This window comes from Scardinius erythrophthalmus, assembly GCF_964197995.2.
Source record: "Scardinius erythrophthalmus genome assembly, chromosome: 9".
NCBI classification, from domain to species: Eukaryota; Metazoa; Chordata; class Actinopteri; order Cypriniformes; family Leuciscidae; genus Scardinius; species Scardinius erythrophthalmus.
In genome coordinates this window covers 23,183,696-23,201,784 of record NC_138229.1, presented here as the reverse complement: position 1 = coordinate 23,201,784, position 18,089 = coordinate 23,183,696, and the positions used below count along the sequence as shown (strand labels likewise).

The 18,089-nt window shown below is 37.1% G+C and overlaps 1 protein-coding gene across 1 annotated transcript; it reads left to right on the top strand.

Moving 5' to 3' along the window:
* The first annotated feature begins 4,047 nt into the window (after positions 1–4,047).
* rab2a (RAB2A, member RAS oncogene family) lies at positions 4,048–17,996 on the top strand. The gene is made up of 8 exons (XM_081374026.1): positions 4,048–4,406; positions 8,518–8,589; positions 10,619–10,686; positions 13,178–13,260; positions 13,388–13,480; positions 14,016–14,127; positions 15,043–15,111; positions 16,532–17,996. Exons 1-8 carry the CDS (start codon positions 4,361–4,363, stop codon positions 16,625–16,627), a joined length of 639 nt encoding a protein of 212 aa, XP_081230152.1. The 5' UTR covers positions 4,048–4,360; the 3' UTR covers positions 16,628–17,996.
* Positions 17,997–18,089: the final 93 nt, after the last annotated feature.

Below are 18,089 nucleotides of genomic sequence, written 5' to 3'. Positions count from 1 at the left end.
GCGTGAGGCTGATCGGCTCTGGATACACTTACGATAAAAAAAGAAATGTAAGGTTATGGTAAATAAACAAAAAAAAACTGTGTATGTGTCCTTGTACTTTTCCTGAATATTCACTGTCAGAAAATTGTACCTTAGTGGTATCTTGTCACTAGGGTGGTAACGGTTAGCGTTAGGGGGTTTGACAACTTGCCTTATACCCACTAAAAGGTGCATATTAGTACCTTAGAAACCTTAAAGTCACAATGAAACAGGTTGGGACTGATATTTTCTTCTGTATTGTGACGTAGGCCTACATTCTAGTGTAACGCAATAAAAAAAGTAGGGTGGAACTACACCATTTGTTGATTGAATTTCGAGATGTGGTTGTTGCACTCAAAATGGAGGCAGATGAACACAAGCTTTTAGAGGCAGGTTTGAGCAGACTAAATGGGTGCTTCTTAGTTCAAAGACTTTGTCATAGTAGCAGCCTAGAAATGAAGCCTTATGTCAACAAGCACTGACAAAGGCCATCTCAATCTGAAGGATCCTTGGAAGTCTGCGTTTCATGTCCTACATACGGCTTATTTTGAAGAATGCATCGGGTGTATTCATCCCCCAGTCACCCACAATCCTTTGCACACATTCCAATTCACGATAAAGAATTAGTACAAAATTAAGCACTGAGCTCGCCAATGTATATCAAGACAAAAAAAATAATATTTTGGAGATGGTGTTATGTTTTCTTTTGTTTTGTTGTAAATTAATCACTTAATGCCAAACTGTCCACAATGTAAACCACTTGGAGACCACGGATGGTTGTAATTCACTGTATTGCATTAATAGTAAATCAGTTAATCAATCTATTTAACCATAGATTAAATATGTCTCATTCTAAAGTGATATACCAAGTATTGTGTCCCATACTCACCCATCGAAGTGCGTATACAAAGCAGTGAGTTTTGAACACACATGGAACAGTGGGCAGACATTTTTTGCTGCGGCACCGTGATTGGGGGTTAGGTGCCTTGCTCAAGGGCACCTCAGTTGTGGGTATTGAGAGTGGAAGAGAGCACAGTACATTCAACCCCACTTACATTTCCTGCTGGTCCTAAGACTCAAACCCACATCCTTCAGGTTTCAAGTCAAGTCAAGTCAAGTCAAGTTTATTTATATAGCGCTTTTTACAATACAGATTGTTTCAAAGCAGCTTTACAGAGATAACAGGAAAATAATGCAAAAAAGTTTGAAAATAGCATCACAGTCCAGCTTAAGTAAGTTCAGTGATGTTTCATTTTTGTTTTTAAAAGAGTTATTAATTAAGTTAATTTATATACTGCACTGTAAAAAATTATTCTGTGGCTTAGTAAATATTACAGAAATTTTTAACTTTATTAACTTAATAAAATCTCTGTATATCGTTTACTTGATTGTTTGAGTTAAACATACCAAAATAATTGAGTAAAAATCCAACAGTTAATTTTATCTAAAATTTACAGATATATTTAAGTTTTTTTCAATAAAATAATTTAGTATTTGACTAACCAATTATTTCTTTATAATATACTTAATATATATGTGAAATTTCTATCAAAATATTTGAGAATGTTTAATTAAACTGATCTGTTTCAAGAAACAAAAAAATTACTTAATTCAAATCAATATTATTAATATATTTAACACGCTCTTAAAATTGAGTAAGTTTACTCAATTAAAACAATGCCCCCCCTCCCCCACCCTCTGACGTGACGAAAACTCGACGGTTGGAGTGAGCGCGGGCTGTTTGAACTCTACAGTCTCCAGAACAACAGCTCTCTTCTCAGCGTCGCAGATTTGGTGCATTTTCATTGTGAAATTCAGGTTGGTGTATGTTTTATTTTATCTATAAAATCATTACTGTGCTTTAAATCATATTTAATGCAAAACAACATAGCCTACAGAGGCGTAATTCGACACCTAAACGAGACGAGAGCCGCGTTTGTCTTTTTGCGTGATTGAAACGCTTTGCATAAACACATGACTGACTTTCATAATGATAATGAATATAATTATTATCATTTGGATGATAAAATGTCCTCAGAACTATCACTTTTTGTTTACTGGCAGGTTATGTCAGTCGCTCGCAGTATATTTCGGCTGTGCCTCAGACAGTGACTGTGAGTGAAATGCAGGACGGCGGTATGAAGTTCAAAGTTCACCCGCAGAGCGCGAGTCTGTCTCCGGCACGAGGACCAGCGCAGATTCGGTGGATATTGGATAACAGAGTGGTTGATTACACTTGAATTTGGCTACCTGAATGTTTAAATATTTCATTTTTACTTGTTAAATAAGTTTAAATGCAGGCAATATTGTATACATGAAAAAACAGTCTAAAATGTGCTGTATTGCTGTACTCATTGAAAATAAAGGCCAATGTAATGTATAATGGTGGTTGTCTGGAGTACTATTTTTACAAAGGTTTAGAGAAAATAAAAAAGTTAATATTACTCATTTATAAAAACAGTTAATATTACTCATAAATATTGTTTTTTTAATGTTTAAATGTTAAATTATTTCTACTCAATTTTATTTGTTAATGTACCAGATGCAGTTACTCAGATTTACTTAATTTTTTTACTTGCATTTACTCAATTCATACAGTATATTTCATTGATTTCACAGCTTTAAAATTTACTAAATTTTTTTGAGTGTAAAAATGTTTCACCAATAAAATTGAGTAAATAATAGTTAAACTTTTTACAGTGTGTATATATAGCCGCTCTGGAGTAAACCGTGATGTCATCGTCCAGCTCAGTTCAGTTCTTGTATAATAGTGTCAATGCAGGCAGATCAATATTATTGTTGAATATTAAATTGAATGTTACATTTAATGTCCCCAACTTAGCAAGCCAAGCCACTGGCAACAAAAGTGGAAAAAGGCGACAGTGGCAAGGAACCAAAACTCCATCAGGTGCCAGAATGGAGAAAAAAAACCTTGGGAGAACCCAGGCTCGGGGGGCCAGTTCTCCTCTGGCCAATGAACGAACAGTGTATGATTATGATTCAAGCAGCATTATAGGTCAGAAGTCAGATTGGTTTGGAACAATCAGAATATTATCCAGTTCCATCTCGTTGAAGATCTGAGTCACGCCGGTATGGGGATGGGTTTGTTGAGGATCAGTGCTGATGGCTGTCGTGTCGATGAGGCCTTCACAGAGGAGAGTCTAGTTGACACAATCTCTGCTGACACTTCAGGGATGCATTGTGGTCGTGTCTAGGTGCAGGTCCTCCATCTGGTCTGGGTACGGCCCGGATCCGGCTGACTACATCATGCGTTGTGGCCGTGTCTAGGTGCAGGTCCTCCATCTGGTCTGGGTACGGCCCGGATCCGGCTGACTACATCATGCGTTGTGGCCGTGTCTAGGTGCAGGTCCTCCATCTGGTCTGGATATCTATTAGCATAGATGCCATTCTTCTTATGATGTAACGAGTACATTGGGTATTATAGGAAGTGTCCCCAATTCCGGCTAACCTAATTTATGCAGCCTCTAGTGTCTAATGCTAAGAAGGACTCTAGCCTACAAGCCTCAGAAGGACTGGACTAGGAAAGTCGACCCATTAGGATTTCTAATTCTAATTCCTTCTAATTAAGAAGCACCTGTTGATTGGAGAAGACCTGCATGCGTCTATCGTTTTCACTGTTCTGACATTTTGATTTAACATTACAAAGTCCCAAAAAAATTATAAATAAAATGAAATGCACAGATGAATGGTTAACAATAAGATCTAGCTATATCCATTTAGAAAATAATGCATGTTTTTCATTTGATCTTTTATGCCAACTTACTAGGCTACTATGAAACTTTTTAGGGGTAAATATGGAACGAGGTATCCCTTAAAATGTACTGCTCCAAGGACAAGCCATTTTTGCTCATTTTTTTTCAGTGAGTGCTCAAATTTGGTTGATTAATATTGGAGTTAAATGGGATATTCTTCAGCTTTGCTTTTTCAACATTCAGGAGTTCACTCACGATCACTTTTCGAGAGGTCAATGCAAGGTTTGAATATTTAGAATGATCATTATTCCTCTGTAGTGTCTAGCGAACAATAAAACCTTAACGTCTAATGATATAATTATCCGTCGGCGAACATTGACCTGACACATAGCGGTTAGGTGAGCGAACTTCCGGTGAAGTCCACAACCTCTTCTGTTCTGTGTGCGTGGCGAAGGCGGGACGTGTGACGTAGACCGGCTGGAGCTCGAGGTGTTTATTGTTCCTTCCCGTCGAGGAGAGAAAAGGGCTGGCTTAGCGGAGGCAAATATCACACACGCTTTCTCTGCGGTTTTAGCTTCAAGGAGCCATTTTAGTAAGGCCAGCACAGGTTGATACAGGACCGGTTGGCCATGGCGTACGCGTATCTCTTCAAATACATCATAATCGGAGACACGGGTAAGCAGCGCCAGCGAGTCTGTTATTTCCGCAGTGTTGGAGTCAATGACGTGGTTCAAGCAGAGGCGCGAGGGGTGGGAGCACTGACAGCCTGTGTTTTTACTCTGCCTTTACCTCCATCAGCCTCGTGCTAATTCTTATCACTTGCATAAAGTTAATTCCTAATCGTGTGCTTCATGTCACGGCAGCGGTGTGTGGTTATGAGGCTGCCACGGTCTTTTGTTTTCCACTGGGTGGGGGAAGCTAGCAGGCAAGCTAAACGTTGCTTCATATCAGCTGTCTGCCTCAATAACAACAGCAGCAGCATCTCTGCTTTCTATTAGCATGAGATGTTGAGCGAAAAAGCAACATGCTGTGTACGTGTCAGTACGTCTGGCTCAGTATTCGCTTGCTTTGCTTACATCTTTTTCTAGTCCAGTTAAAGGCCACAACCTGGCTAGTTAGCCAACATCGCTAGCAGCTATTTACTCTCTGAAATGGCGTTGGCCCAATTGCGTTTTATCAGAATATAAAACATTTAATAAGCAATGTCTATAAGATACATGACCTTGTTTTATTACTCAAGTCCCACATTTATCGGTCAGGGTCATACAATGTGTGTTTTTGATGCTGGTATCCCCGTATATTTGTGGCCTGCTAGTGTTTTCACCAGATTTCTGTCACTGTAACGTTAGGCCTTTCCCCAAGAGATACGGCAATAACAGACAATGTATTTCTGTCTTTAAATGCGTTTATCTGTCATTTAGTTCTGAACAGAAGTTTAACTTTACCCAAAAAACTAATATTTTTCCAGAAATACATTAATATAATGCTGAGGAGGAAGCTGATGCTTAATTCAACCCAGCATTTTGCATCCACTCAATTCCAGGGAACGTGCTGCTTTTTTTTTTTTAAATATATATATATATATATATATATATATATATATATATATATATATATATATATATATATATATATATATATATATATATATATAATTAACATTAAAATTAAGTTGATCCCATGCACTTTGTACATATATATTGTCACATTGTACTTGTACTTAAAATACATGCATGCAATTACTTTCTAGCTCTGTTTTCTAGTTATGTATATAATTACAATTATAGATATATAATTACACTATAGACCAGTGAACTTACCTGTATCCCATCTAGATAGTAGCAAAAAGTGTTTTGTTATACAACATGAATGCAATAAGTGCATTGTACCTAACATTTTTTTTTCAAGTACATAATCGTTAAAGAAGCCTAATATAAAGTGGGACTGGGACCATTTTTGTCTTCTAAATAATGCTGTGATTTACACATAATTTAGTGTTTTACATTAGCTCTAGATTAAACTGTAGGACCAATGTTGTATTGAGGATTTTGTTGCACTGACACAGTATTAAAACCATCATAAGACATAATAAATGCATCTTGAATCTGGGGGCTTTTATGTTGCAAATGTAACCTTCAACAAGCTTTTCATTGACAGACTAGGTAAGTTTGCTTCGTTGACTGTGAAGTGTCTTTTCTGCCTCATGTGGAAATGCAGCGGTGGTGCTCTACATTCTTTGGAAGACTGAACCTTGTAGACTTTATTCTTTTTGCAAGTACAGAACAGAAGGGACAGTTTTTTTTTTATTATTATTATTATTATTATTAAATTAGTGCATTCACATAAATGCGAATTAGTTTTAGCCTACATTAAGTGTCTGGGAACATGTTATGATAGTCTCATCTCTGAGTTTGATTTCCTTTTTTATTTAAACATTGTCTGTGTGTGCGCGTGCTCACTGGGACTGCTAACATACATGAGTTAAAGGTGGTATCAGTGATTTCAGGCCCAAAAATATTTTTATCACATTCATCTAATCTTTCCTAACGATCCGCTAGCTGCCCGCCCCATAAGCATGCCGTCAAAAAAACGCGTCTCTGTAGGCAGCCTAGGCTCTGAGATCTGCACACAAAAACAAATGGTTTAGCCAAACACTCAAAACCAAAACAAATAGTGTTCCAACCAATCACAGACAGGGGGAGGGTGTTGTGAGGACGCGTTTTTTTGACGGCATGCTTATGGGGCGGGCAGCTAGCGGATCGTTAGGAAAGATTAGATGAATGTGATAAAAATATTTTTGGGCCTGAAATCACTGATACCACCTTTAAAGTGATGGTTCACCCAAAAAATTTGTTCCAGACACTGAGTTTCTTCTGCAGAACACAAAACATAACCAAACAGTTTTGGTGAACATTAACTTCCATTGTATGACCAAAAAACCCTGAGACATTTCTCAAAATATCTTTATTTGTGTTCCACAGAAGAAAGTAACTCATTCAGGTTTAGAACTAAATGAGGGTGAGTAAATGGTGAAAGCCATTTTTCGTTTTTGAACTATCCCTTTAACTGTCTAGGCCTGATCTAGAATAGTTTGTAGTGTACCATAACATCTGATGATCAAGTTTGTTGTGGGCCAAATTATTTCAACATCTTGCTCAACACTTCCACATGCACAGTAGTTTTTCTACATTTTGAATCGGGCCTTGGGCTGTTCTCAAGACAAATGCAACCATCATATAAACTCCACAATGCCTGATACATTTCATAAGACTTTGAACAATATTAAAATTGTGTTTGTCAGACTTAGTTTGGTTATAAAAGTGATGTTAGTATGTGTAAACAGGCTCATGCCTCTGCACGTTGCTCAACCCAAGTCAGTTGATGCTCATCTGAAACTTGATCTAGCTAGTCAATACTAGGCATCATGAGACTGCATCTTGCCTTGTGTTCATGATTGAGGTATAAGTTTGCACTTGCATTGTTAAAACTTGCACAAGTTTTGTTTGATTTTTTGACAAACTATATTTGCAGTTATTCATCAAGCAGACACTTTTATCTTAAGTTACCCACAAATGAACAAAATAAGCATAAGTGGTTAGTTTAAATATACAAGTAAACCAACTATACAAGTAGTGCTACTTTACATTTCTCTCAAGCACTTCTATGCAAGTGCAGAACAGCAGAGAAAGTTTGCATTCATTCATATTCGCTATAAATATAAGTTTTAATCCACTTTAAATGTTGGAGAACTTTGATTAGCTCACCCCTGTGAGTTTGATTTCAGATGCTTACCATGACTATACTGCCATAAATATAACAGTACAGGGTTAGATTGAAGCAGTAGCATCTAGCTGTTACCACATTATTTATGTTGTCACCATTATTCACAAGAAGACAATACATGATCAGCTCACAAGTATTTTGTAAAGCTGTTTTTCCCCCCTCAGTTTAGTTACTTAATTGTTCTATAGGCTGTGTAGTGTTTGCTGTAGGTGAGTCTGCACAATACACATTGTAATTTCATCATTGTTGTGTTGTCTCCATACATCTCTCTTGTGAGCGCTCTTTGAATGCTGCTCGCTTGCTTGGCAACTGCTGTTGCTCATGGTAACGCCTCCTCCTAATGTCATAAGCATTTAACCTGTTTGTGTATCATGGCAGATCCTCTAATCTCATTTTGGTGGACGGGTTTTAGTTATGCCAATATAAAATGTCTTGAACTGATGATTTTACTCAATTAATGTAGTTAGTTTCATATAGAATCAAGTCCATGTAAACTAGCATGTGACATTTTGAGTAATGCAGGTAATAGTTTAAAGTGCGGAGAAATATATATATATATATATTTATATTTATATTTACACATTCACTTTACACTGTGAATAATGAGAAGAAAATTGTATATGAGATGTCTTTGTTTTTATGTCAATCCATCAGGTAACTAATCTGCCTTAATGTAACTGATAAATTACTTGTCTTTTCTATTTGTCTGATATTGATCTTAATGCATGTGTTTTGTTGTTCTCATTCATCTTAGCAGAAGAAAAATAAGATGGTCTTACAATGGCTTTAATTAAACCGTTTATTTATGCACATTGTTGGAAAATGAGGTGAAAAGGGAAAGCCAGTTTTGGCTTCACTACAGAAACGACCTTATCTTTTTTATATATATATATTTTCAATTAAATCCTGAACAAATGATTTTGATGTAATGGGATACAGCAGATGTATAGACCTGAGGCTAATTGTGGCCATTCACACGTGACCCTCTGTGTTTGCTTTGCAGGTGTGGGGAAGTCGTGCCTATTATTACAGTTTACAGATAAGCGCTTTCAGCCAGTGCACGATCTCACTATCGGTAAGGCTCTTTTAACCCAACCATATATTTTCTTATTAAATAAAACTGCAGGAATGGGTCTCATTAGCACAGGAAACAGACTGGTGTCAGTCTCCTTCAAGTGTTATACTTTATAAAAACACATAATAGTAAAATTTGTTTTAGGTTTGAAGCTGCACAAATCTGGATAAAATGACTATCACGTTGATTTTTTTAATTTATTTTTTATGGCGATCACAATTCTCCCACAATTTTAAATAGACAACTAAACAAAATAACATGTCATTTACTAGGTTCTAAAACGTTAATTGCTGCATTATATATATATATATATATATATATATATATATATATATATATATATATATATATATATATATATATATATATATATATTAGGGCTGTCAAAAGATTAATTGCGATTAATCGCAACCAAAATAAAAGTTTGTGTTTACAAATATATAATATTATATATTAGGGATGTCAACGATTAATCGACGATCGATTAATTGTCGATAATACATTTAATCGATAGAACTTATCGATCATCGATTAAGCAGGTCTTCATGCGGGTTCGCGGCGTGCTGCTCAACCGCGAAACATGTAAAGCGAGCGCGCCGGAGTTATGTTTGGGACCATTTTACACCTTCATCATCATGTAAGTTTGCGTGTGCATTCGCAGCCTTTTGTTTTGTTCAAATGTAAGTTGTAATACTGTTTATTTTGTGTATGCCTATCTATATCTGATTTATCTCATATTGGATGCATTTGGTAAAGAACTCTGTAGTAAAGCGTCAGCTTCAGCGCGCGCAGCTCAAACGGCAGTGCACGACTAATAATGACTATTGGGACTGTAATATTACATAACATTATAAAGAGAACAATATTGTAATAAAAAATTGTGAATTATTTGGGTTTAGTTGCCGTGTCGCGTTGCTTCAGGAAGAGCGCGTCCACAAAAGGAGTAGTTCTGAATGAATGGCACGTAACTTAGTTCAAGTTCACTTGTGCATGAATTTGCGTCATTTTGTGCAGATATAATTTGTAATATTGTTTATTTTAAATATATCTGATTAATCTCATATAGGATGCGTTTCTTTTAGATAAATAACGTGCTAGCAAAGTGCTCCAGTTTAACGGTTGCAGATTCATTCAGCGCGTGCAGTTGTTCCAGGAAGAGCGCGTCCACAACCGTCACACATTCTAGCGCATATGAGGCGGCGCTGGTGACGCGTTGTATTAGTAGTTATATTTGATTATTAAATAATTAATTTAATTATCAATCACATCGAAACATTTTACAATCCTACTAGCCCTTTTATTTAAAACCATTCTAATCGATTTGGTGAGGAACATTAGCATTTGCAGACCCTGTCATGCTGTTGGCCATATGCCACTGCAGTTGACGCATATCGCAGTATTAAGGCTAACGATTAATCGATTAATTGATCGTTAATTTAAACGACGATCGATCATGGGAATTTGTGAAAATTGACATCCCTATTATATATGTGTGTGTACTGTGTATAATTATTTTGTATATATAAATACACACACATGCATGTATATATTTAAGAAATATTTGCGTACATATACTGTATATATTTATATATAATTTATATTATATATAAATATATATATTTTTTTTATATAATATAATATATATATATATATTTTTTTTTAAATAAGTTTGAATGAATAATTCAATGACTCGCTCATAAAGACTTGACTTGTTTCATTACTGGATGAATCAGTGTTTTTGAACGAATCTCTTGAATAAATTTAGCATTAAGATCACATAGGTATTTTAAAAATCGTGCAGCTCTTGTGTTTGAGGCTCCATCCACTCTATATGAGCACATTCTTCACAACCTGGGTAAATAAATGTATTTAAAGATGCCATTTGGTAACTATTGCCAAGTTTTTTATCACTAATGCTTTAAAATAAAAGATCTGATCCATGGTGTTGATGCAAATCTGAGGTGATCTGTTCACTGCTGTGTCGTCGCATGAGTCATGAATCAAGCTCTGCCTTCATTTGTCTTGACAGGTGTTGAATTTGGAGCGCGAATGATCACTATAGATGGCAAACAGATAAAACTTCAGATCTGGGATACGGTAAGATTACAGTCATCTGATTTTTCATGCATCTTATTTGTGCAGAAAGCACAAGTTTGTTTCTATGTGTGATCATTTAGGTCAAATTCATGGCCTTAGTAAATGATATGAGTGTTACCATGCCTGATATATGAAACTGACACAGTTGAGACAGTGTTGAGGGAACATGTGTTTCCTGATGTGGCAGATTTGGCCATACAATGATGCTAACTCAGCAATATGCCTGAGGCTGCTCATGGGAGCTCAGTTCTGCTGTCAGGTTGTTTTGAGCCAGTCACATGACATCGAACCTAAATGTCATGGGACTAATGATTCTAGAGACAGTAGCATGATAATTCTTATTGGCACCAAAAAGAAATTCATACAGGTTTGAAACCACTTGAGGGTGAGTAAATGATGAGCAAATATTTATTTTTGAGTGAACTATTCCTTTAAGAGCCCTCCAAAAATATGTACTACAAGTAAATGTTGCTTGCAATGGGTTTTTTATTTCTCTTCTTCAAAATCCATGGATATTTTTTAACTGCTGTCAATAAATGGAGATGCTCTTTGCAGCCAAATGGTGTAGTTATGACACAAACCAGCAGGGCATCCCTTGCTTCATCCACATGCTCTCTTTTTCTTAAGCCCTGCCCTTCAAAGAAAGGTCAACAAGCCTGATGTCTTGTTCAAAATGATTGACAGGGCGAAAGTGTTTTTAATTAGTTTTCTAATTTCTAATGTTTATAATCCTGCCGTATGCTGGTACTTTTTTCTTTTTCTTTTCTTTTTCTTTTTTGTTGCAGTTTTTAGCTATGTTGCACAGAAACAGGTTTGTTTTCATAAGATTCCTATTTCACTCATATCTGTTGGACATTAATGCTAGTATGTAGAAGATTTATACTGGCTTTAATGTTTAATTTAAAGTCTCTTATGCATTTATTTGATTACAGTAAAAGCAGTAATATTGTATAATAGGATCACAATTAAAATAACTGTTTTCTATTTTAATATATTTTAAAATGTATTTTTATTCCTGTGATGGCAAAGCTGAATTTTCAGCATCAGTCTTCAGTGTCACATGATCCTTCAGAAATCATTGAAATATGCTGATTTGCTGCTTAAGAAACATTTATTTTTTATATACTTTGATGAATAGAAAGTTCAGTAAAACATTTTTAACATCATAAAGGTCTTTTGTCACTGTTAATCAATTTGATACTTATTTGTATAATCTTACTGACCCCAAACCTTTGAACAGTTTTTCTTTCTTTTCCTTTTTTCCTTATTACCACTGCAGTTCTTCATAGTGAAATACCCAAACTAAATATTTTGTTGAATTGTGGAGACTTCATTCTGTCTATTAAAATATGCCGCCTTGAATAGGACTTGATTTTTAGAAGCATTCCTTGAAACTGGGGGTATGTTTGTTTTATTTACATAGCTTTTAAAACCTTGTCTCAATTGACTTGGATCATTTATTTGCCAGTAATATTGTTTACAATATAGCAGCAGACTTGTTTAATCTTCCTCATGTAGGAAATGCAGTCATGAAATGTTAATAAAAAAAGTCTTGGCTGCACTTAAACACATTGGCCAGCAGAGGGAGACAACATATCAAAGGCCACGATGTTTTCGTCATAGCCTCAGTATTTGTTGTATATATCAGATGTCTTGTTTTTTCTTTTCTTTTGTATACTCTCTTAATAGGTTGCAGTTCTCATAAAGAGATGCAGTTATGCATGTGTAAAGAATAAATGAAGAGACATTAAACGTTAAAAAAGGATGTTTTCCTGTTTATAGCCAGTTTGTAAGGGCGAGGCTGTCTAATGAAAAATCTAATGTTGGAATAATTAGAGGTAATCATGCTGTGGGTTTTTTGGTCTGGCTTTGAAGTGATGATGTCACCTAAATTGTACTGTGTTTAAATGCACCATAAATAATTTATTTCAAGGTTATTTCAACAAGCTCTGTGATAAAATGAGAGAAGATGGGGATGAGGGGGTGGGTGTTGGATGAAATAACAGGAGAAATCTGCATGTCTGGCCTTCCTGTAACCTTTCACTCCAGCAGATGGCAGGCATAACAGTGTCATTCATCATTTATTCACAATGGGCTCCATTAACTCTAATGTTAACAGCTGCCCCGGGGAATGGGTTATTGAATTCAAATACGTGCTCCTGGCTTATTTGCCGGCTGTCAAAGGGGCTGGGTGGACCAGAGGCCATCTTATACCATGACACGCCGTTGAATGGTGGCCGTACGCTGGGGGCCGGTAGATTTGAGAGGCGTCAGTGATGCTCCAGAGAAGCGTTATGGGGTGGAGGGTCTGTGCATGGGACGTCACAGTGGTCTTCAGAGCTGGAGTTCCCAGGGCAACACCAGCCTGGAGGAATTGTGGTGAAGATGGTTTACGCACAAAGTGTATACCCTGTGGACATTGTTGGCACCTCATTGTTCCTTATAAACAGGCTTTTACTGGTGGCATAATCCCTGTGTCTTTGTGTTTCAGGCCGGACAGGAGTCCTTCCGCTCAATCACCAGGTCTTACTACAGAGGTGCAGCTGGGGCTCTGCTAGTTTATGACATCACAAGGTGGGACCAAACTCGTATGACTGCCGTATTCTGTTCTGCTCCACTATCTTGTCATCTTAACTACAAAGATTATTCTTGTTTAATTCACTGTTTGTTTTATGTGTTGATGTTTGTTATATATTTGCAGAAGGGACACTTTTAATCACTTGACAACTTGGTTAGAAGATGCTCGTCAACATTCCAACTCTAACATGGTCATCATGCTCATTGGAAATAAAAGGTCAGTGTACATCATCATCATTATTATTTCTATTAGTAGTAGAAATAGTATATTTATATTATTTATCTAGTACATATTGACTGATTCATTTTATATATAATACAGTTTAATTACAGCAAATGAGATGTGAGAAATAAGAGTACATAAATTCTAAAATGACCATTTGGATCTAAACCCTGGTGTAAATTGGACCGGTTTACACCACATTTACTCAATTAATTTAAGTTTTCCATTTTCAGTACATTAATGATTTTAGTTCTTTTGAACCTTCTATTAATCAAATGATCCTGAAACAAAATATATAATAGTTTCCACAAAAATATTAAGCAGCACAACCATTTCCAGGATTGATGATAATAATAAGAAATGTTTCTTGAGCACCAAATCAGCATATTAGAGTGATTTCTGAAGGACACTGAAGATAGATGCTGAATTTCAGCTTTGCCATCAGAGGAATAATTTACATAAAATATATTTGTAAATTTAAATTAAATCTTTTGAAATAAACAAAATCTGATTTATCTCCTCATGCCAGTGATTTGGAGTCACGGAGAGAGGTGAAGAAAGAGGAAGGAGAGGCCTTTGCCAGAGAACATGGACTGATCTTCATGGAGACTTCTGCAAAGACTGCATCAAATGTAGAAGAGGTAAAACAGCTCTTGTGTGGCTCAGAGGTCTTCAGTGCCTGTGTCGTGATTTATGTTTGGGTTCTTGTGCGATAACATGTGCACATACATGCATATAGATAACACCCTAGGGACACAGACTGGGGAGAAAAACATTCGGATCTCTGCGGTGGAAGCCAAGAAGCTAAAGCAGGGCTTAGAGCTGGCTTTAAAAGAGTGGGGATGTTAAATTGTGGAAGTCCCTCCCCCATCCTCCCACCCGAAGTCGCCTCAATGATTAATTTGTCTCATTAGTGTCGTGTGAATTCTCCTGACCCTTCCCCCACCCCTTTATGACGTTTCAATCTCCTATTTAAGGTTCATGCATATTCATAGATTCCCTGCCACACACACATCCGCAGATACAAGCGCACACATCTGTGGCACTCGCTCAGCCATCTCTTTCTCTCTCTGTGGTAATTGAGCCACAGAGGACTGATAGCTCTGGAGGACTGATAGCTCTGGAGAGCTGAGAGGCAGTTGCACCAAAAAGCAAAGCAGCTCTTTTAATTAGGCTACGAAGTGCCGGTGGCAGGTCTTAACACTTTAAAGGTGAGCCATGCAGACGGCTGTGTTTATCTTCTCTGGGTGACCAATGTGTGCTCAACTCCAGTAATAATAGACACCATCACTTGCAGCCAGATGGGGGCACCAGCCTTCAACTGTAAAAACCTTGACAGTTTGAACACTTCAAGTTAATCATATCTGTTTTATGTGACTTGTTTATTCATGAATTATATTGATCCCAGTATGCAGTATTGTTTTGATTCCAGTATTGGTTGTTTTGCACCGTCTCATTTAATTCACTATGAATTCTGTATGAGTTTATCATCTTAAGCAGTTAAAGAATAGCATTTTAATCACATGGATAAAATATGGTATTTTTTTGTGTTTCAGGCATTTATCAACACAGCCAAGGAGATTTATGAAAAGATCCAGGAGGGAGTCTTTGATATAAACAACGAGGTAACCCATATGACAAGGAAGCACATTCTTTGTTTGCTTTTACAACTTAAAAGTAATTGGGTCAAGAGGACTTCCTGTTGCGTTACACTGAAATCCATTATGCATGGTCTGGTGGGTGGATTCAGAAACTACATTTACAAACTATTTCCTGGAAGGTGAATTGTGTAATTTTGTTAAAATACTTGCTACTTTCCCTACTTCATACACAGAGACAATGTTCTGTAGGATTTTCATAGGATGAATCCTCCCAAAATGAAACATTGTGGCTCTGTGACCAGTTTAAGCAATGGTGTGAGTTTGGGGTTAACCAAACTATAGTTTTGTTATCTTTTTTTTGCCAATTTAATTCAGTTTAGTGACACTAGTGGCATATAAATTAAGCACTGCACCTTTAACTTTAGTGAAAGCTTCTTCTATATTACAGACAGTTTTTGCATCAGTAAATAGGTTTAATAAAAAAGTAAAGTCATATACTAGAGTCTCACATTGGATGGTTGGTGCACTTTGTACTATGGTGATTGTTTTCCCACAGTAGCCACATTGTTGTCCTCAAATCTATGCAAATTCAGATGTAATAGCCAATGTAGCATAGCAGATATTATTGTACTGGTTTGCACATGATGCAGGCATTGTAACAGCCCATAAAATGTTTAGGACTGTAATGGTGGTGAATACTTGACAATTACATAAACCCATAAGACTGAAGTGAGAGGAGGGAGCAAGGTTACAATGAACACAGATCTGCTCCAGGGAAAGCTCCACACAAGCCCTTCAGTTTCTCTCTACTGGCTGGTAGCCAACACACAAATTCCTCACATTTCGTAAGTTACAGCTGGTTGAATGGAGGTGAGCCCAGTGCAGCTATTTTATTGGAGTAGTTTTTATAAAGAAAAAAGTTAAGGCACAGCATCCAAACCACATCAGCTGATAGATATCCTGGCCAGGAACCTCAAGGCTCACATGTGAGCTCACCCCAGATCACTATAAATCAGATTTGGCGCAGTGTGGAGTTTCCTGAGAACGTTACGAAAGCATAGCTTCGCTACGGCATGTCTCTTTTGAACACAAGCCCGCTTAAGGGAAAAGTTGGTGCGGTGGATGCCTTTGTGTGATGAATGAAAGTGCCACCAGCTTGGGTGTGTGTGTATTTTTAAAGCTCTGGCAGGTTTCCCTGCGTCTCTCTGAGTTACCGCTGGAATAACACTCCAGAGGTTCTCCCGCCTCAGTGCTGACAAAAGCGGCTCACTAATTCAGGCCTACAGGGGCTGTTGTCTGCTTAATACAGCGTTATACAAAATCACCATAATTCCTCATGGATTCTTTTTACTTATGGAAGCAGAGGTTCAAATTGTGTGGTCTCTTGTCATCTGAAATGGAAATAAGTGTTTAAATGTCTTGCATGTTTTATTTGTGTGTGCAGGCTAACGGAATCAAAATTGGACCCCAGCATGCTGCCACCAACTCCACGATGGGCGGCAGTCAGGGAGGACAGCAAGCCGGAGGGGGCTGTTGCTGAGCACTACCCTTTACCCCCCAGTCTCCTTCACACCCCCCTCCGCCCCTTACGTTTCTACTGGACTGGTCGGGCTCACTAACATTTTCTTAACCTCCCACAGCCCAGGCCCCGGATTCAAATCATATGTTAGATGGCTGTCCAAAACAAAAATATTTATAAAGTCCAGGTCCTCTTCAAACCTCCTGACAAACTCCTGAAGCCTGTTTGGGCTACAGAAGACATTATATGGTTACTAGTAAGGAAAAAGGCAGGAGCTTTGGAGTTATTATGGTAAATATATATTCATGTTTGTTTCTCAGCAAATTGTTTTTGTTTTTGCCCTTTTGACTTCAAGCTGAACTGTATTAAACACTACAAAGTCATCTATAGTATTTTAATCAGTTTATGTGGGTGAATTCAATGAAAACTGTGGTGAACTCAGAAGTCAAAATAAAAGGAACGTAGAGCTGGTCTAAAAAAAGAAACCGCTGTTATCAAAGTGAAGAAGTTAAAAGAAGAAAAAAAGCAGGACTGTTTTAAATCTGTATTTATCATTCACATTCTGTATATATAGTTATCATTTCTTGCTTTGGTGTACGTTGACTGAGCTAGAATTCTGTACTGAATTTGCTTCAATTCTATACTGTATGAATAGAGCTTGAAACTGCAACAGTATTGCGATATTTCCAAAACCTCTTTGACACCATTTTAAGGTAATCTTTTACTTCATTTATTTTAGTTTGGTCCTGCCATCTGCCTTGACCCCTCGTAAACGTGCCCCCGATCCTCTTCTCTGTATAGAAACTCTGGCTCTATATACCTATTTTAATGCCAAATTTGTGTTTACCTGTGTTCTAAAATCATGGCTCCAGATATGGATCACCTCTCCAGAACTAGATCTGCTGTTTGCCTTAAAAGATTTTGGGACGTCAAAACAATAACATATTCATGTTACACAGGATCATTTCAGTGATTACGTGCAGTCGTATATTGCATATGATAACGCTAGACTCACTTATCCATTAGACAGACACTCACGCATACATGCCTGTACTTATATATCCATACAAGTCGTCACATATGCATGCATTAGTATGCATATAAATATATCTATTTTTTTCCTCTCTTCAAAGTTAATTTTCTCCGATGCAGTCCGCTGTGTAAAGTCAGTGCAGATCCACATTAATTTAGGTGTCTGAGTGATTGTGTAAAAAGACTTGCTTTCTCTTGGCACTATGTTGTTAATAGATATATGGTGAACATCTTGTCTGTTGTGAAAGGGGTGTGATAAAGCCAAACCTGGAGTAACTTTGTGACCCTCGACTTTATTTGCTGTGTTCTCAAAATGAAATGCTATCACGAAAAAATATAATAAAACCTTCTAAACTCAGTTTGCTTATGTGCGGTTTTTATACAAAGCCGGGACTGGCTCTGTGTTGGATTGCATATGAATAAAGCGTCTGTTTAAGATAAAATGTGTATT

Excerpts from the sequence above, each read along its gene's own strand:
- rab2a (XM_081374026.1), top strand. The coding sequence starts at position 4,361 with ATGGCGTACGCGTATCTCTTCAAATACATCATAATCGGAGACACGG. Across the intron at positions 8,590-10,618 it reads AGTGCACGATCTCACTATCG|GTGTTGAATTTGGAGCGCGA; the intron begins GTAAGGCTCTTT and ends TTGTCTTGACAG. Across the intron at positions 14,128-15,042 it reads CTGCATCAAATGTAGAAGAG|GCATTTATCAACACAGCCAA; the intron begins GTAAAACAGCTC and ends TTTGTGTTTCAG.